The sequence below is a fragment of the Colletotrichum destructivum genome, chromosome 2 (genome assembly GCF_034447905.1).
Source record: "Colletotrichum destructivum chromosome 2, complete sequence".
NCBI classification, from domain to species: domain Eukaryota; kingdom Fungi; phylum Ascomycota; class Sordariomycetes; order Glomerellales; family Glomerellaceae; genus Colletotrichum; species Colletotrichum destructivum.
This window is the reverse complement of record NC_085897.1, coordinates 2,736,771-2,753,260: the sequence shown is the minus strand read 5'-3', so window position 1 is coordinate 2,753,260 and position 16,490 is coordinate 2,736,771. Positions and strand designations below refer to the sequence as shown.

General features: G+C 55.9%; 5 protein-coding genes across 5 annotated transcripts; 1 reads left to right on the top strand and 4 right to left on the bottom strand.

The window, feature by feature from the left end:
• Positions 1 to 179: 179 nt before the first annotated feature.
• Positions 180 to 1,806, bottom strand: CDEST_03060 (Putative S-adenosyl-L-methionine-dependent methyltransferase superfamily; the record flags this gene model as incomplete). The annotated part of the gene is made up of 10 exons (XM_062919219.1): positions 180 to 249; positions 311 to 481; positions 561 to 809; positions 872 to 1,009; positions 1,078 to 1,115; positions 1,174 to 1,328; positions 1,410 to 1,451; positions 1,532 to 1,622; positions 1,677 to 1,706; positions 1,762 to 1,806. The coding sequence occupies 10 exons, from the start codon at positions 1,804 to 1,806 to the stop codon at positions 180 to 182; spliced, it is 1,029 nt and encodes a 342-aa protein (XP_062775270.1).
• A 661-nt stretch (positions 1,807 to 2,467) lies between these two features.
• On the bottom strand, positions 2,468 to 4,215 carry CDEST_03059 (Putative S-adenosyl-L-methionine-dependent methyltransferase superfamily). The gene is made up of 9 exons (XM_062919218.1): positions 4,116 to 4,215; positions 4,026 to 4,052; positions 3,864 to 3,954; positions 3,766 to 3,807; positions 3,541 to 3,699; positions 3,236 to 3,482; positions 2,934 to 3,182; positions 2,699 to 2,869; positions 2,468 to 2,635 (listed from the first exon to the last, which is right to left on the bottom strand). The coding sequence occupies exons 1-9, from the start codon at positions 4,158 to 4,160 to the stop codon at positions 2,590 to 2,592; spliced, it is 1,077 nt and encodes a 358-aa protein (XP_062775269.1). The 5' UTR covers positions 4,161 to 4,215; the 3' UTR covers positions 2,468 to 2,589.
• Positions 4,216 to 5,404: 1,189 nt separating this feature from the next.
• On the bottom strand, positions 5,405 to 8,910 carry CDEST_03058 (Putative carbon-nitrogen hydrolase, NAD(+) synthetase, rossmann-like alpha/beta/alpha sandwich). Its single transcript, XM_062919217.1, has 13 exons — positions 8,669 to 8,910; positions 8,525 to 8,595; positions 8,380 to 8,457; positions 7,860 to 8,252; positions 7,289 to 7,798; positions 7,158 to 7,230; positions 6,608 to 7,083; positions 6,536 to 6,558; positions 6,463 to 6,476; positions 6,195 to 6,322; positions 5,858 to 6,101; positions 5,743 to 5,790; positions 5,405 to 5,681 (listed from the first exon to the last, which is right to left on the bottom strand). Exons 2-13 carry the CDS (start codon positions 8,576 to 8,578, stop codon positions 5,554 to 5,556), a joined length of 2,169 nt encoding a protein of 722 aa, XP_062775268.1. The 5' UTR covers positions 8,579 to 8,595; positions 8,669 to 8,910; the 3' UTR covers positions 5,405 to 5,553.
• Positions 8,911 to 9,357: 447 nt separating this feature from the next.
• CDEST_03057 (Putative Zinc finger, RING-type, peroxisome biogenesis factor 2/10) lies at positions 9,358 to 10,782 on the top strand. The gene has a single exon (XM_062919216.1). It carries the CDS (start codon positions 9,565 to 9,567, stop codon positions 10,777 to 10,779), a length of 1,215 nt encoding a protein of 404 aa, XP_062775267.1. The 5' UTR covers positions 9,358 to 9,564; the 3' UTR covers positions 10,780 to 10,782.
• A 1-nt stretch (position 10,783) lies between these two features.
• Positions 10,784 to 14,919, bottom strand: CDEST_03056 (Putative Cell growth-regulating nucleolar protein). Its single transcript, XM_062919215.1, has 3 exons — positions 13,549 to 14,919; positions 12,966 to 13,088; positions 10,784 to 12,864 (listed from the first exon to the last, which is right to left on the bottom strand). The coding sequence occupies exons 1-3, from the start codon at positions 13,567 to 13,569 to the stop codon at positions 11,695 to 11,697; spliced, it is 1,314 nt and encodes a 437-aa protein (XP_062775266.1). The 5' UTR covers positions 13,570 to 14,919; the 3' UTR covers positions 10,784 to 11,694.
• Positions 14,920 to 16,490: the final 1,571 nt, after the last annotated feature.

Genomic DNA, 16,490 nt, shown 5'->3' with positions numbered 1-16,490 from the left:
TTGAAAGGCGGTAGGAAGGTTCGTTCTTGATGTTCACTGCGCTTTTGGTCTCTGGAATTGAGCAGCTTGGTTTGCCAGTTTTGTTCACTATGCTCAACCCAATCTCTTTTTGGACACTATGTACTCTGTAAACCCACCCTCATTCTCAATGCAATACATTCTTCGTCACTCGTTGAGAATCACTCGGACTCCGGCTGCGGAGGCGCCGTGGTGACCTCCTTCTCGGGCTTGCGGCCGAAGATGCAATAGCTATCAAATCCGCATTAGTCGACGTGCATTCATTAGTGCAGAGACGTAGGCCGGCACTCACACAGGGCAGTACGCGTGGTAGCTCTTGTTCTTCAGGTCTTTTCGAACGTCGATTAGGAAAACATTGACCTCGTCACGGGTCCAATCGAGGACGCGAGTGAACGGCGCCATGCAGATAGCTTCGAGGGCGGCGCCGAAGTTCTCCTGGGTCCAGTACCCGAGCTTCTTGTACCTAGATTCTGGTTTAACACGGGACGGATTTCGTCGCCCTAGGCGCTATGGAGAAATCAGGGGAGGCGTTGCCGTCGTACCTCGGCTCCTTGGGCCATTCATTGTGCGGCCACTTGTACATCTGCATCTCGACATCGACGAAGCCGGCCTCGATCATTAGGTTCTTCAGCGATGAGACCTCAACATACTCGCGGCCCGACTTTTCGGATGCTTCCTTGAGCATATCAACGTATTTGATGATGGCGGCATCTTTTGGAAGGAGGTTGTCATCAGAACGCGGCATGACATCGGCATCCTGAAGCTCGAGGTATCCACCGGGAATCAGGTTGCTGTCGCATGTCAGCCTGATAAGCAGAGTAAGGCAGATGCAAGGGAAGATAAGATGACTGACTCATAACATTTCTGAATATACTCCTTCCAGTTGTTGATGCTTGCTGTCATGAAGCGGCTGTGAATGTATTCAAAGGGCAGTGAATACGTCCACTCTTCCTCAAGGTCGTCAACCTCGAATCGTACGTTTGGGGGAACACTGAGATCAAGGGTGAGTTGTCAGCACAATCTATCAAGCTGAGTTGGGGTAGACGTGGACTTTCGTACAATTCTGCCCGGGCAGGGGAGAGGTCGACACCTATGACCTGTATACAGCGTCAGGTTCACCGCAACTGCTGTTATCAGACGCTTTCCGAAACGTACCTCGGCCTCGGGATGCAAGTCACCAAAGTCCATGGCCCAGCTGCCGGTGCCAGTTCCGACGTCGAGAACCCGGCCGACCTTGGCGTCCTCGGCGCACGGTGGTGCTAGGCCGAGCTTGTCATCGATGGTGTAAAGGAAGATGTCGTGTTGAAAGTCTATACATGGTAGTCAGTAAAGGAGCATTCCAGTGTGTCTCCAATACTCCAACTCAGTCATCGTGGAAGGGGACAATGTACCTAGCCTCTCGCTCTCTGCTTCATCGTTGGGGGCATAATATTCTACGAGACATCAACACGTTAACAGACGGCGCGTCCTGGTCCCAGACAATTGGGACTCCAATTCCAAGGGGCTAGCTTACTGCCGTCCTTGTATCGGTGGTAGGTTCTTCCGTTCTCGAGCCGGTGCTGATGAATGGAGCTGTTAAGACTGCTAGTCGAGGAAGCAGTTTGCTACATCGACGTCAGATGCGGAGCAGGGGATGATGTCCCTGGGCATCAACTTACACCACTCTCCGATTGGCTATCTTCAGAATCCTATACAAATGTTAGAGACGCCGCCATAAGTCTAGGATGTGAGACATCGACACACCTCGTGATCGGCGGCGATCACAACCTCATGGTCGACCTCGGCCATGTTGATATTTGTAGGGGGTCCCGGACGAACTGCGATTGGGCAGGGGTGTGTTGTTGCTGCCAGCGCGTTGATTGCGTTACTTTTGAATTTACCGCTTCTACACCAAACAACGACTGCGGGCTGCAGTTTCTGGAGTGGTGAAATGCAGAGAGGACACTCGAAACACAATTGAAAAAAGTTGAGGGGCAACCATTGCTTTTTAAAGAATAGAATGGCTGGCGCTGCAACCCCTCTTTTTCCGAGGAAGCAAACCAACATGCATATGCGAGCCAACGGCGAAGTCACTTGTTTCCTCTATTGCAGCGTCGCATTTGTGGATATTTCCATTGTTACAGGCGAATGGGAGCTTGAAGAACCCGTTATCGAATGTGACAGCTCAGAAACCAATGCGGAAGGAGACAAGTCCATCACCTACCTGTCTTTCACCCTCCGACCCACGACAACACGTGTATCCACAACTCTTGGCCTTCAATCTCGACAACGCCTTTCTGCTTCCTCCCCCCAACCAATTGCTGTCGCCCTCAAGTGCCAGGTTCCTGTTGACACGGGAACGAGTCCACACACCAACAAAAAGCACCATTCAGCATCACCCTCCTAAAAGCCGGAATACTCAAAGCATCATCGGCATTAACCTAAAAACGTGGGAGACATCAATTCGTTAGGTAAACAAACTTGGCTCACGTCAAGCGTTGCGACAATAACAATTTCTAGTATAATGCTACTTTATATGGTGGGTTTCCATTACGCCTCAACGTGTTCTTTTTCATCGCTAGCCACTGAGGCTCAACCAACACTCTCCTTCCCGGGTTTACGGCCGACGAGGCAGTAGCTGCACCACCCTTGTCAGCACCGAACAACAGCCATGGGTCAGGCAAAGAGGCGGTATACTGACATATTAAAGTAGGCGTGATAATTCGGGTTCCTCAAATCATTACGGACGTCGACAAGAAAAACGTTGACCTCAACGAGGGTCCAGTTGAACACCCGCGTGAATAGTGCCACGCACACGGCCTCGAGGGCTTTACTGAAGTTCTCCAGGCACCAGAGTCCAAGAACTCTGTACCTGTGGACTAGTTTGTACGCGCATGAGATTCCTGCAAGGGTAGGCTCTGGCAGTATCACACTACCTTTCCTCCCTGGGCCATGGGTTCATGGGCCACTTGTACTGCCGCAGCTCGACGTTGAGAAAGCCGACCTCCTCCATGACGTTCTTAAGAGTTGGGACATCAACAAAAGTGCGCCCCATCTTCTCCGAAGCTGCCTGGATGGCTCGGACATACTTGTCTATGGCACAGTTATGGGGGAATGTACCGTCGTCTGAGACAGGGTCAACCTGGTTTTCCGTGAGCTCTAGATATCCGCCAGGAGCAAGGTTGCTGTTTCTCTCGTTAATCACGTGTAAAGGAGACGACTTCGGCGGGGAAAATACTCATAGCAGTTCTTTATGTATTCCTTCCAGTTTGCAATGCTCGCGTTCATGAACCGGCTGTGGATGTAATCGAACGGCGACGAGTGCATCCACTCCTCCTCCACATCGTCAATCTCAAATCTGACGTTTGGGGGGACGCTAACCTCGAAAATTTCAGAATTCTGGGCACATTCTATTTCTTTCGGGTCGCGAGGGACAGGCCTGCTTACAACTCCTGACGGGGAGGCGAGAGGTCCACGCCGAGAACCTGGCAGACATCGTGTGAGCAACAAGTCTTCTCATGTCGTTGCCGTACAGAGCCCAACCTACCTCAGCTTCGGGGTGCAAGTCGCCAAATTCGATAGCCCATACACCGCTGCCCGTCCCGACGTCGAGGACACGTCCGACTTTGGCGTCTTCTCTGCAGGGCGGAGCCAGCCCGAGTTTGCCATCGAACGTGTAGGTCAAAATCTCGTGCTGCAGGTCTAGTTCTCATAGTTCAGCCTCAGCTCACGCAAACCGCCTCGCGGCTTGGACAAAACGGTACGAACCCAGTCTCTCGGTTTCCCTTTCATCATTGGGAAAGATGTATTCTGCCTCGGGTCAGAACATGTGGAAGGGGGTAAGGGGGTGACCAGGTGTGACGCACTGCCGTCCTTGTACTTGTGGTAGGTTCTACCGTTCTCGTGACGATAGTCCATGATGGAGCTGGTGATGCTGTTGCTTGATGGGGCAGTGCTCTGCAAGCGTGTTACACTATGAACGAGACGACGAGACTTTAAAGGGGGGTATCCGGAAGCCGTAAACTCACGTCGAGCTCCGAGGCGTCATCAGGGATCTGTACGGAAAAGGCGAGATTAATCGTCATTTCAGACGTCAGTCGGATCATTGGAGTAGATACCTCGTCTCCGGGGGTAAGCACAATCGTGTGGCCGGATTCAGCCATGGCCAGTAAGGCGTGAAGAGTAGGTGAGCCAATGTCAATGACATCTGAAGCTCAAGGGACGAGCACCATGTTCTCGAAAGAAACGGGGGGGGGGCTTTTGTGTTCTGACACTTTGCTCGAATTTCTCGTTGGCTGGTTGAATGAGCACCAACTGAACTGACTTCCAACGATGGGAACCAGCATGCATATGCATTTCCATGGGGGGAAGCTGCCTCTTTGAGCCGTTGCGATGTGGAGCTCCAAGAGGCCCCAAGCGAATGAGAGCCAGGACATGGGTGTCAATTTACGATAGTCCCCAAGCGAACGTGAGAGTGAACCAACTCGTCCCCTGTTCAAATCGTGACGCGTGTTGCAAACATCGGACAGTCTTGACCAGTGCCAAGACTACATTTTCTCTTTTCGGCCCACAACAGCAAGCATACGGCACGCTGACGAATCAATTTGTGTGTCCTCCATGGTCGACGGTCGAATAGCAAGTCAGTCTTGTTGTCCCAGCGCAAAACGACGGTAACGCCTTAGACTCGGCCACCAAAAACAAACTGCTCATCTTGTGCTCCAACAGCATCGGCAGACATGACCTTCTTATAATCAGTTTATCTGGCTGTGAAGTGCTGGAGTGTTACCGGGCATAGCTTTGGATTTCCCATGTCCAAGCAACTCTGATACCTGGAAAGCACCGATGTCTGAACAGCTCTGGTGTTGCTTTCCAGATGTCCTTCGTCTAACCTTCTGAAAGCACCGATTGATATCTAAAGCAAACAGTGCTGAAATGATGCTAGAAAGTGACGAGAAAAATATTTTCAAATACACTCGGGCACTGTGCAAAAAATCGCCTACCAACCATCTTGACCTTTTGGCTCCTCCCCTCAAGCCGCGGCGGTAGTTGAGGAACGATGAACAGATCCGGGGAGGCGCGCCGCCGAACGCATCGCCAACCGCCAACGAAACCGCTGAGCCTCGGTGAGCTTGAAACGGCGGCGGTACGGTTGACGCCGATAGTGATGGAGCTGGGGATTTGAACGTGGGCGGATGCGGCTCGGATCGGGGCGGGTCACGGCAGGAAAAACCGGGGGCGCGGGGGCCACGGGCACGTGGGATACAAGGTCCGTCGACCGGGACAGGGCCCCGTCGACCGGGACAGGGCCCCGTCGACGAACACTCTGCAACGACGAATCAGAGCTTCGCTTTCCGGGTCGTCTGAAATTCCCTGTGCACAACCAATGGGGGAAATATAGAATTGAAACACCGACGATATTAGGGCGATTTTGTCTTGCCTCCAGAACTTCTTTCGAGGCTTCTATTGTTGAATCCCGCCACAAAAAGCAAAAAAACCCAGCACGCCAGGCCAGGGTTTTGTTATCCCGGCTGGGACCTATGCAGCCTATGTACGATTCTACGCCTTGGTCTTGGCCCTCCGCTTCTCGATCCTCTCGAGCTCGGCGTCGATCTTCTTGAAACTCCAGCTCTTCCAGAATGGGGGGTACAGGAACGGGCGCAGGTCAAATCTGTTGTCGTCGGGTGCTTTTCGCACAGTCAGCTGGGACACCGAGTAAGGGGGGGGGGGTCAAAAAGGGGATTTTACAGTAATCGTTGCAGTGAAGAGCCGGCGTGAGCGTCGTCATCTTGTGTCCTGTCCACTGGTTAGATTTCTGCGACATCTCATCTCGCATTAGCCTTAATACAAGGAGGGGGCTCACTGTTGATGGCGTAGAAGTGGAAGAACTTCTTAACCTTGTCCGCCGTCTGGCTGGGCTCGTATGCCGGGGCGTCGTCTTCGGGCCCGCGCTTGCGGTCGATGCTCCAGTCGTGCACGAGGCGCTGGAACATGCCGTACGGGCCGAGCTTGTTGACCTTGCGGAGGCGACCCATGATGGTGAGTTCCTGGTAGGTCATGCCCATGTCGACCTCGTCGCTCTGGACGTAGGTCTCCGAGATGGGTTCCTGTTTGCGGTCGCGTCAGCGGTTCACTCTCTGTGAGGTCGCAGACGTATAGCTCAAGTCACATCCGTTGCGTGTAAATGGATGGCAACGTACAAGCTCTGCGGTCGGGACCGCCGTTAGGAAGTCGTGCAGACAAGGGATTTTAAAGTCCTTCTCGGCCCAGGCGATGAAGCGCTTGAGGTCGGCCTTGTCGATCGAGCCGATGGGGTTGATGTCGGCACCTAGAGCATGTTAGCTTGCCACTGTCCCCAATAGCAAAGAGTTATCATCCTGGCGTGGCTCTAGTCTCATTGAATACAAGGCCAGTACATCCAATGCCGGGGTACTCGGTCGGCAGGTCGCGTCCGGGTTCCTGACTTACTGGAGCAATCATATCTACGACCATGTCAGCTGTTCTGCCTTCTCAAGAAATTCATAGACCATGGACCACTCACTTGGTAAAGTATCCTCGCAGAGACTACTCAAGTAAGTAACGGCACGGTAACTGGACAACACGGCCAACTCACCTCTCCGACGTTGGCACTGCCCAACACAAGCAGACCGCCGCCACCAGGTCTGCCGCGGGCGGTGGGCAGCAGCTGGCCGAACTCGTACGCCGTGACCATGCGGATGCGCGCCTGGATGCACTGCAGCGTCAGGTTTTCCTGCTGGGTGCCGCCCTCGACCTTGAACCGGGGCTCGAAGTTGAGGGCGCTGACGGCGAGGCTCTTCTGCGCGTTGTAGACGTCGTCGATGTCTAGGTTGATGTGGTAGCTGCCGATGGCCTCAGCGAGGTCCCGCGCGCGCTGCCGCGTCTCGGCCGAGCTCTGCGTCTTCATGCCCATGTAGATGGTTGAGAAGATCTGGTTGCAGAGGGCCTGCGGCGTCTTGGGCAGGACGCCCTCGCCGTCGTACTTCGCGAGCCGCTTAACGTCTTCGATTACTTGGGGGTTGCCCTCCTCGACGGCCTTCATGACGATGCGACACATCGAGAACACGATTGCTTTTTTTTAGAGTGTGTGGGTTAGTGACATTTCGGGCTGGAGGGAGGAGTCAGTCATGTCGACGGGTACATACTCGCTGTAGCGCAAGAGTCAATTCCTCCGCTCAGGGGCACCAAGTAGCCCGCGGTACCGGACCTTCGGAGGTACTAGCGGGAAGACAGGAGTCAGTGATGAATGATAATCGAGCCGGGTCATGTCACCCACATCCCACAAGTAGCAGCCGGCACAAAGCGCAATCTCTTCCTCGACGGAGTAGAACTTGGGCTTGATAGGGGGCGAGGGCGTGATCATGATGTCGGCATCCTCGTCCTCGGAGCTGAGCTCGAAGGAGGTCTGGATCCTCTCGTACTTGGCGTCGGAACGCGCGGCCTGGAGACCGCGAGAGATGGCGGAGCGGTAGGCCCTGACCTCCTCGAGGTCGACGGTGGCGGTGATGACCTCGACGTCGTTGAGACTGAACTGCGAGCCCTGGGCGACGACGTCGCCGTTGACGAGGATCATGGCGGAGCCGTCGTAGTAGAGCCTGTCGCCATCGCAGCCCTGCTGGTTGGCGTAGAGGTAGATGCCTCCGCACTTGCGGGTGGCCTCCATGATGAGCTTCAGACGGGTGTCGAGCTTCTGCAGGGTGAAGTGCGAGCCGCTCGAGTTGGTGATGATCTCGACACCGTCGAGGCTCATGGCAATGTGCGGGGCGTTCGGGGTGAAGAGCTCCTCCTGTTCCAAGGATCAGCAAAGAGGCCAAGCAACATGGCCACTATGGCCCTCAGTAACCTACGCAAGTCTCGGCGCCGAAGCACGTGTCTGGGGTCGACACGACGGCGTCGCCAAAGACGACGTGCGTCGCGCCCTGGATGTCCTGCAGGATGCGGGGCAGATGGTACTGCTCGGTCTGGCGCGGGTGCATCCAAGGGGTAAAATGGCGCATCTCGCGGTAGTTGCCGTCGTTGGCCAGCCACATCTTGGGACGGATCATGAGGATCTTGCCGTCCAAACACAAGACGCGGCAGTTGAAGCGCTGGTTACGGTGCTGCACCGGCATGCCGATATCGAGGAGGATGCCGTGGCAGGTCTCGTCGAGCAGGATGCGGCGCAGCATCTCGAAGCAGTGCAGGTAGAGATCCTGCTCGAGGAGGTGGTCAAGACACCCATAGCCGCAGATTTCCAGCTCCTATGTTGAGTGTCAGTGGTGCTGATTCCTGGGCGAGGACTTGTCTCTGAGTCGATAGGGCTGTGACTATGCAACTTCTAAATTGGCATGGCCACAACCCCGATACAGGCGAAGACCAGGAACTCACCGGTCCGACACGCAATCGTGCACCAGCAGCCTTTGCCTTTTGAATACTCTCAACGATGCGGGCAGCATTGCCTTCCCACTAGGCCAAGCCTTGGTAAGTATATGTCTCTCGTACGTTACAGTGCTCAAGACCTGCGGAGACTCACGTCCAAGGCCCACTGGTTCAGCGAACAAGTCGCCACAGTAATGAGATGTCCCATGTTGCGAGATGAGTTGTCTAGCTCCCGGCGGTGAGTTAGACCGGTCTTGTGTGAAAGCCAACCGACGAGGGACTTTTAGTCGCGACTCACAGTGAGATTCGCAAAGCGGATCTGGATGCCCCTCGCATGTAGTCGAGATAAGATTTTGGTGGTTGGGATGAACAGATGACTCATCCAGAAATTCGGACGAGTTCAAAAGTTTCCCTCGGGGCTGAAGTACTCGGCCGTTGGCAGATCTGGTTCTCAATGTTGTCTGCTAGTGATCTGAGACGTTGTCACTGTCAACTCGGAGAAGTCTCGGGCAGGTTTGAGGTTGAGATGTGAGGGAAAACCTAGCAAGTGTTTGCAACCCCTCGTGCGCTATCGTGTGTTAGCATCCCCACATGAGCATGCAGCGATCTTTAACATCGCTTACCTAGGTACCAAGAGAGGCCTACTTGGGCCTGTTAGTCCCCCTGCGATTCAGGCTCAACACGTGCAACCGAAATAACTCACAATTTCAAGTAGAAATGAAGACACCGTGGCGATCGTTTCGACCCCAAAACGGCGTGTTCTACTTCTGTCTGGCGACTGTGCACTCTACTCTGTCGAAGCGCACTCTATCGTGGCAACCCCTGCCAGTACCCCCGCCATCGAATCCCGGCACTTCGGCGCCGGACCAGCCACACACTCTGGCGGGATGAGCGCTGACGTTAGCCGGCCGAGCTCCCCCAGCTGCCCCCGGCACTTAGCGCCAGCCAAAGCGCCTCGGCTCAAAGTCCAAACCTTCAACCACCAACACCCAGCATCGCAACCTCTCAACCTCTCTCTCCCACTCACGATACCACGACTCGACGACCATCCCCGACAAACGAATTCCATATAAACCAGACCTCCCGGTTTCCCTCGAACTGCCACATACGCAGACCCTCAATCGAGCACGAAATCTAAACCCTCAAAAAAAAGCACCGCCAATCGCGCGCAATGCGCACGTGCAACCCTCCAAAATGACATCGGAATCATCATCACCATCACCATCACGACACCCGACCCTTCCCTCCTCGCCGTACCCCTATGCCTCCGCCCCGGATATCATCCGCGCCCACCAAAAGGACGCCTACTACAAGGGCCACCTCTCCAACACCTTGACTTCCCTCCACCGCCTCCTCCTCGGCGCCCGCTCCGCCCACGCCTCCACGTCCCTCCACACCCTCCTCGCCGACACCCTCTACCTCGGCCTCACAACCCTGCCCGGCAACCGCACCCTCGGCGAGGAGTACTGCGACCTCGTCCAGCTCCACGTCGGCTCCGATCCGGAATCCCACGACCCGGCCGGCGCCCTCCCGACCCTGCCCCGCCGCGCCGCCTACATCGCTTCCTCCGTCCTCCTCCCCCACCTCCTTGCTCGCCTTCTCCCCTCCGTCCGCGCCCGCCTGCGCTCCTCCCTCGAACGAATCGCGCTTTCCTCATCATCAACCTCCTCCTCTGCCGCCGCCGCAAAAAGCCCAGACTCCAGGCCGTCCGTCCGCGCCACCGTCGCCGCATACCTCCTCGCCAACCTCCCCTCCATCACCTCCGCCGCGCCCCTCCACGCCGCCACCCTCGCAGTCTTCTATTTCACGGGCACTTACTACGAGCTCGCCAAGCGCCTCCTCGGCCTGCGCTACGTCTTCACCCGTCGCGTCCCGGACTCCCCTGACCGCGCCGGCTATGAGGTCCTCGGCGTCCTTCTCGTCGCCCAGCTTGCCGTCCAGTCCTACCTGCACGTCCGCTCCACCATCTCCGACCTCTCCACCACCCGCGCCTTCAATGCCGACGCCCGCGAGCGCGCCGCAGGACCCCATGCCGTCAACGTGTCCCTCGACGCGAACGCCTACGCCGCCAACACTGCCGTTCTACTGTCCGACGCGGCCGCGACGACGACGACGACAGCCCCCGGCGCCAAGCTTGACGTCGCCGTCGTGACACACACCCCCGCCGTTCCCGAGGCCACCGGCGCGCGGTTCGACCTCTCCGACGACGCCGTCATGGCCTACATCGCCGGCGCCGCACAGCGCAAGTGCACGCTGTGCCTAGAGGAGCTCAAGGACCCGTCGGCGACGCAGTGCGGCCATGTCTTTTGCTGGGCCTGCATCGGCGACTGGGTGCGTGAGAAGCCCGAGTGCCCGCTCTGCAGGAGGGAGGCAATGGCGCAGCATATCCTGCCGCTGCGGGTTGCGTGACGTGTTGGTTGGAAGATAGGAAGGGCGGATGGGGGGGCAGGGCTGTTTCGCAAAAGCGTTCTTTCTTTTTAGCCCAATAAACTTGCTGTTGCATCGGCGCTACGAAAATTGTACCATCATTCCGCGTCTTGTATGATCATTCGTCTCCAGTGAAGTACGGAAGAGTGGGGGTGGTGGCATTTGTATATCGAAGGAATTTCTATCAACTGGTGGACAACGCAAGCTTGGGAGGTTTCCCCTTTCTTTGGTTCCCCCCCTAAACAATTCAAAGGCATTCGCGCATGGGAATTGTACAAGGCCAGAGAAAAAAAAGACAGAATATATGTACCATGAAGCCAAAGTCGCAAATTTCCTCTCAGCTCGTTCTCTCTCTATTTCTCCTTTGATTACCTCTCTAACTCCCCGTCCGGATTCCAGTAGGAAATGCAGCGCGAACAGAGATATCGGTTGAACACTCCTACTCAATACAGACAAGATCGAAAGAAAGACGGCACCGTCTCATCGTTCCATGCTCACTTCCATCAAAGACCAGCTAGGGGCGTGTGGTTGTGGATGGACCGATGAGATTAGCATCAAAAATGTGAGAACCAGTATAGAAAGAAGTATGTCTCTGCCCCAAGTAGATCAGACCTTCACGGTCAAGCCCCACCCAATCTTCCCTAGCCCGTTTCCCTCCGGGCTTACGATGACCATCGTCCATCGTGTAGGTATCATGTGCCACAGTGCGTTTCAAGCATCGGCGTGGGAATATGAAAAGAAGAGGAAGAGGAAGAAAAAAAAACATTAGTAGAAACGCTCAAACTCCGTGTCCTTTATGAGTTTAAACACCCCGTTGACCTGTCCGCCCTGGACAATGACCGCCTTGTCGCCTCGTCGCATCCTGAAATCACGGCGGATTTGCATACACAAAGGCTCTCATTCCGCGAAGAGGACAATCTCGCCACGGTCATTGCGCCTCAGGCGCAGCGACCGCCAGAGCTCTTTCTCCTCAGAGAGCTTGCCAAGGGTATCTTCGGAAGAGGAACGCTCACGGTGGAAGCGTTTGAGGGCCTTGTTCATACTGCAGCCGCGCTCGCTCTCGGGACCCTTGTTGATAAATGACAAGAAGAGGTCGGCGCGGGGGCGGTAGACGACCATCTGTCCCTCGTCGTCGCCATCCTCGTCCTTCTTGCTGTCGCGGGAGCCCGGGCGGTACTCGATCAGCTTAGGGGCCTTTTCGCCGTCGGACCGGTGGTGGGAGTGCTTCTTGGTGGACGACGAGACCTTGCGCTTCTTGGCCTTGGTCTTGGTTTTGGTCTTGGCGCTGTTCATGCTCAGGAGACCGAGAAGGTTGTTACCAATGCCTCCCTCCTTTTTGTGCTTGGAGCTCTTTGTCTTCCTGAGCGGGCTGGTAAGGCCGGGGTCGGCGACGTCGCCCCCGGAGTAGTCGGGCGAGGGGGGGAAGACCGCAGGGCGCATCATACGGTTCAGACCGCCCGTCAGGCCCGAATGAGCCAGGGTGGGAGGGGCGTCAACCATCATTTGGTCGGTATCGACGTGGAGGCGCTTGCGTTTCTTGTCCTTCTTCTCGCTGCCGTCCTTCCTTCTCCGCTCGTGTTTCGGGGCAGGGGTTTCGTAGCCCGCGGTGGGGATCGGCCCAGTGCCGTATTGCACAAGGGCGCGGCGGTCCTCGTTCATCATCGCGCCATCATCGTCCAAGTAGGCTTCGGCCTCATATTCGTAGCGCACAAGCTGTGTTTCCTCGGTCACCTCCTTCGCCCCCAGGGTAGAGGCATTGGGCGTTGCAGACGGGTCAAGAAAGTCAAAAACGTTAACGTTGCCCTCGTTTGCGGAGGGGGGTGTCGGGGCCTCCGGGAGCAGCTCGACGGGCGAGTTGCCGTTGTCGCTGGCCTCGTAGGGGAAGGATTCGAACTCGGCGTCGGGGACCTCCTCGACATAGGCGTGCTGGGCCATGGCTTCGTATTCGTGAACGGGGGCGGGGTGAGACTGGTTGTTGTGTGTCTTGTTCTTCTTGTTGTTGTGGTTGTTGTTGTTCTTTTCCTTGTAGAGAGCACCTTGGTACTTTTGGGCCTCGCTCATGCAGCTCTGTTGGCTAGTTAGTACAGGACGAGTTCGGAGAACGACCAGCATGGACGTCGTTGCCATCATGGCCAGCTGGTTAGAAGAGACGGCGCGGTACGACTTACGGTATGGGAGCGATATTCAGTGCCGGGAAAGTATACCATACAGTCGATGCAGGTAAAGGTGGCGCCTCGACAACGGTTTCTGTGGGGATCGAGCTTCTTCTTGGTCAAGACATCACCACACGACTGTGGCAGAGGGAGACAGGTCAGTTATGTTGCGCAGGAATCGGAGAAGAGAGACTATTGGATTCTGCGTGTTTGAAGAGGGGTGTGTGATATGGTCTGGGGGCGAGGGAGGGACGGGACGAGACAGTGGCTATTAAAGTCGGCATCCAAGGGGAGGTGGGAGGGGTTAGGGGTGTGGTTTGCTTCTGTTGTTGAAGGGGTGTGTGTGGGTGTGTCCGTGATGTCTTGCAATGCGGTAGGCGTGTGGTGTGTGGTGTGAGGATGTGATGTCAGGCCTCTGGGGTTGAAATAAGACGACATGGGGATCTTCGGGGCTGCAGACGGGGGCGAGGTATGGAGAAGAAGGAAAGGGGGACCCTGGGTATCGGGAGGTGGGGAGGGGAGGGGGAGGGGAGAATGAATGCGGCAGACAAGAGAGAGGGAGAGAGAGGAAGTGAAAGAGAGGGCGACGGTGGCTTACCTCACACGAGAAGGACACCATGGTGAAGAGAGCGGCGCTGTAAGATGATGTGTTGTCCTTACTATGGGATCCTATTGGGCGCGGACGTTGGGCAGAGAGCGGGATTTGACTGAGTCGCGGTATTTAACGGAAGCGGAAGTGAGGGCAGCGGCGACGGCGATAATGGGAGGCGAAGAGGGTGAGCGTGTCTCTCTTCTGCCGTTGGTGTGTTTATGCAGGTATGCGGATTTGCAGAACGCAGACTCAGAGCGTCGCCTGACTGGGCTGGACTGATGGGCTTAGGGGATCGTCGAGAAGTGGGCTGCTATGCAAGCCGGGACGTGCCTTGTACCAGCAGAGGGACAGAGGGAAGAAGAGCTTTGGGGAGCTTTGAAAAGGCCGAGTTGAGGCGTTGGCAGTCCGTAGCGGCAGTGCGAGAAACTAGCGGATTTTTGAAAGACACAGCCCGGAGATGGTGTGATAGTGAGTGAGTTGTGTGAGATAAGGTAGGTAAGGAAGAGGGAGGTGTCGCGCTTTGGCGGCGGGAAAAGCAACCCAAGCGACGAGGGGACGAGGGTAGGGAAGGATATGGCGAGACGAGACGATGGAGGGGAGCACGAAAGAAGGGATCCAGCGTCGTTCAGCTTCGAGGTCGAGGTGCCAGGGGCTTCTCCCCGTGTTGTTGTTTCGCGTCTCAAGAACGTAGCTGCGCTGTCGATCTCGAAAGTTGGAACAATCCCTTATTTGGAGGGGTCTGAAGGGGGGCGCCTCTTGCAGGGGGGTTGAAGGGGAGGGATGGGAATGGAGGGGTGAGAGAGGTCGTGCTTCGCGCTTCAGGTTTGTGAGAGAGGCAAGCCAGGTGGTACTGAGGGCGACGGCGCGGCAGGAACGCGGCACAATGATTGTCCTAGACGGGAGAGAGATGTGACGGGGTCTCAGGGTGACTGCGGTATGTTGCAGTAGAGCAGCGAGGAGCGACTAATAAGACTGGGAATTCCTGTGTCTCCTGTCGGTTTTCGGGCAGAGAGACAGACGTTTTGAGCCGGGCTGAGTCTTAAATTGAGCGATGCGTGTGTTGCCGACACACAAGTGAAGAAACGAGGCGGCGTGTCGATGGCGTCGAAAGGCTTTTCTTGGTGCAGAATTACCCTAGAGACGGACGGGTCGGTCGTGCTGAGAACTATTGGATTCAATGATTAGATTGCTCAGGCGCTGTTGTGTCGTCCGAACCGTAGAGCTTTGCGCGTGCCGAGCTGCTGGGTGCAGAGGTCTATTCGTACAGCAATGACAGGAAAGGCGGAAAAATCAAAAGGTGACTGAGTAAATAGGTAGTGGTGATGGTATGGGGTGAAGGAGAGCTCCTTGCTGCACTGCAAATTCTATGCAAACAAAGTGGAATCCGCCGAAACTTTTCGCAGTCTATTTTTTTCTTCTTTTTTCCCCTTCTCTCTGGGACCTTTTTTTTTTTTTTTTCTCCCTCTCCCTTCGCGTCCCGCTTCCACTCTGTTTTGTTCCGCGTGGGGACCCAGAAAATGGACATATGCAGTTGGGTTGGGCAGCTTGACATGCTGATTCTAAGCTCACACCCCTTGGTTGTTTTTTTTCAGGCGGTATCCCAGGGGAACCACAGGTCATTCGCACCATTTGGCCCAATGAAACCAAAATCTGGCTGAGACCTCAGTATGATTGGCTCACATCTGGAAGCTCCTACTCTTGTCAGCCAATCGTTCACGACAGAGCGACAACGGTAGGCGTGATCGTATCCGTCCGCCTCACTCCAGTCTTTAGGCTAGTTGAAGGACGGACGAAAGGTGATAGGGACTGTACGGAGGGACCCATCGCTCGCATTGACGCAACTCCCAATTCGCGAGGCGATGCACCTCTTGGCTTGCTTCTTTACAAGGCGAGGCCAGGTGGAAGGTGGAAATGGGATGGAGAGCGATGCATAGCTAGGACGGTGGACGCAAACTATGCTTTGGCCGCTGCCGTGACCCCAACGCAGGCACTTGGACTTGCTTACAGCGTGCGTCGCCTTACGTTCGGCTTCACGTCCGTACGTACACCCACTCTGCATCGCAGCGAGAGCTCGTCTGGCTTCGTATGGACGGCGATGTCGTCATGATGGAGGCTATGTGGCCAACCCGACGGCGTCCATCATCTCGGGATGGTAGGTCGATGGAGATGGCCTGTCCTTCGTCCTACCCGTTCCCGTCCTGCCGCGGTTTCACGGGAGAAACCCCCTTACTTGCCAGACGGGAGTTAGGAGCCAGGGGCGCAAGTGAAGAGAGAAGGAGGAGGAAGACGAAGGAGGATCCTCTGCTCCTATTCAGGGGTCGAAAGCTCCCGTCTCCGCTCCTGTCCGTCGTGGACGCTGCCGCTGTCGCTGTCACTGCTGCGAATCACTGCAGATGACGACGAATGTCCCAGAGGAATGGAACGCCTGCTGCTGCCGCCGTGTTGGGGGCCTCGACCTTGCCCGTCACATCGTTTACGGTACGCTGATTAGCGGGCTGCATGACGGCCCCCCCGTCCACGGTGCATCGCCAATTTGCGCAGGACGAAGCAAGTCTTCAGCGACGCGGCGCCACGGCCTACAAAGCGCGCGTCTAAAGTTGACGTTGTCGCTCAGGGGGATGGGATGGATGAAGGTGGGCGGCGGGCTTTTTGCATATCAGCAGATGAATCTCGAACCAGAATAGATCGGGAGGGGGGGCTGTTCCTGATTCCGCCATTCCGTCCCGCTTCAGCTTGTGCCTTGCCTTTGCATGAATCCTTCACCATTGCTCTTGCTCTTGCTTTTGCTTGCAAGTTGCTCTTTGCGTTGGGGTCCGGCCTCCTGCCGACGTCCTCCCTTTGCTCTGGTAGCAGGTTAAGCGCACATGAGATTGCCCTGTGGGCATCAAGGAGATGATGCTGTTGGGGTTGTGGCCAAAAGTGTTGCCGTTAAAAAGAACAGCATGCCA

What these genes read in the sequence shown, in the direction of transcription:
- CDEST_03057 (XM_062919216.1), top strand. Translation starts at nt 9,565, where the DNA reads ATGACATCGGAATCATCATCACCATCACCATCACGACACCCGACCCTT.
- CDEST_03058 (XM_062919217.1), bottom strand. Translation starts at nt 8,578, where the DNA reads ATGGGACATCTCATTACTGTGGCGACTTGTTCGCTGAACCAGTGGGCC. An exon ending in TGAACCAGTGGGCCTTGGAC is followed by an intron (nt 8,458 to 8,524) that starts GTGAGTCTCCGC and finishes GGCTTGGCCTAG; the next exon opens with TGGGAAGGCAATGCTGCCCG. An exon ending in CACGATTGCGTGTCGGACCG is followed by an intron (nt 8,253 to 8,379) that starts GTGAGTTCCTGG and finishes CACTCAACATAG; the next exon opens with GAGCTGGAAATCTGCGGCTA.
- CDEST_03056 (XM_062919215.1), bottom strand. Translation starts at nt 13,569, where the DNA reads ATGGTGTCCTTCTCGTGTGAG. An exon ending in TGGTGTCCTTCTCGTGTGAG is followed by an intron (nt 13,089 to 13,548) that starts GTAAGCCACCGT and finishes CCTCTGCCACAG; the next exon opens with TCGTGTGGTGATGTCTTGAC. An exon ending in CTGAATATCGCTCCCATACC is followed by an intron (nt 12,865 to 12,965) that starts GTAAGTCGTACC and finishes ACTAGCCAACAG; the next exon opens with AGCTGCATGAGCGAGGCCCA.
- CDEST_03059 (XM_062919218.1), bottom strand. Translation starts at nt 4,160, where the DNA reads ATGGCTGAATCCGGCCACACGATTGTGCTTACCCCCGGAGACGAG. An exon ending in TGCTTACCCCCGGAGACGAG is followed by an intron (nt 4,053 to 4,115) that starts GTATCTACTCCA and finishes TTTTCCGTACAG; the next exon opens with ATCCCTGATGACGCCTCGGA. An exon ending in CCATGGCCCAGGGAGGAAAG is followed by an intron (nt 2,870 to 2,933) that starts GTAGTGTGATAC and finishes ACTAGTCCACAG; the next exon opens with GTACAGAGTTCTTGGACTCT.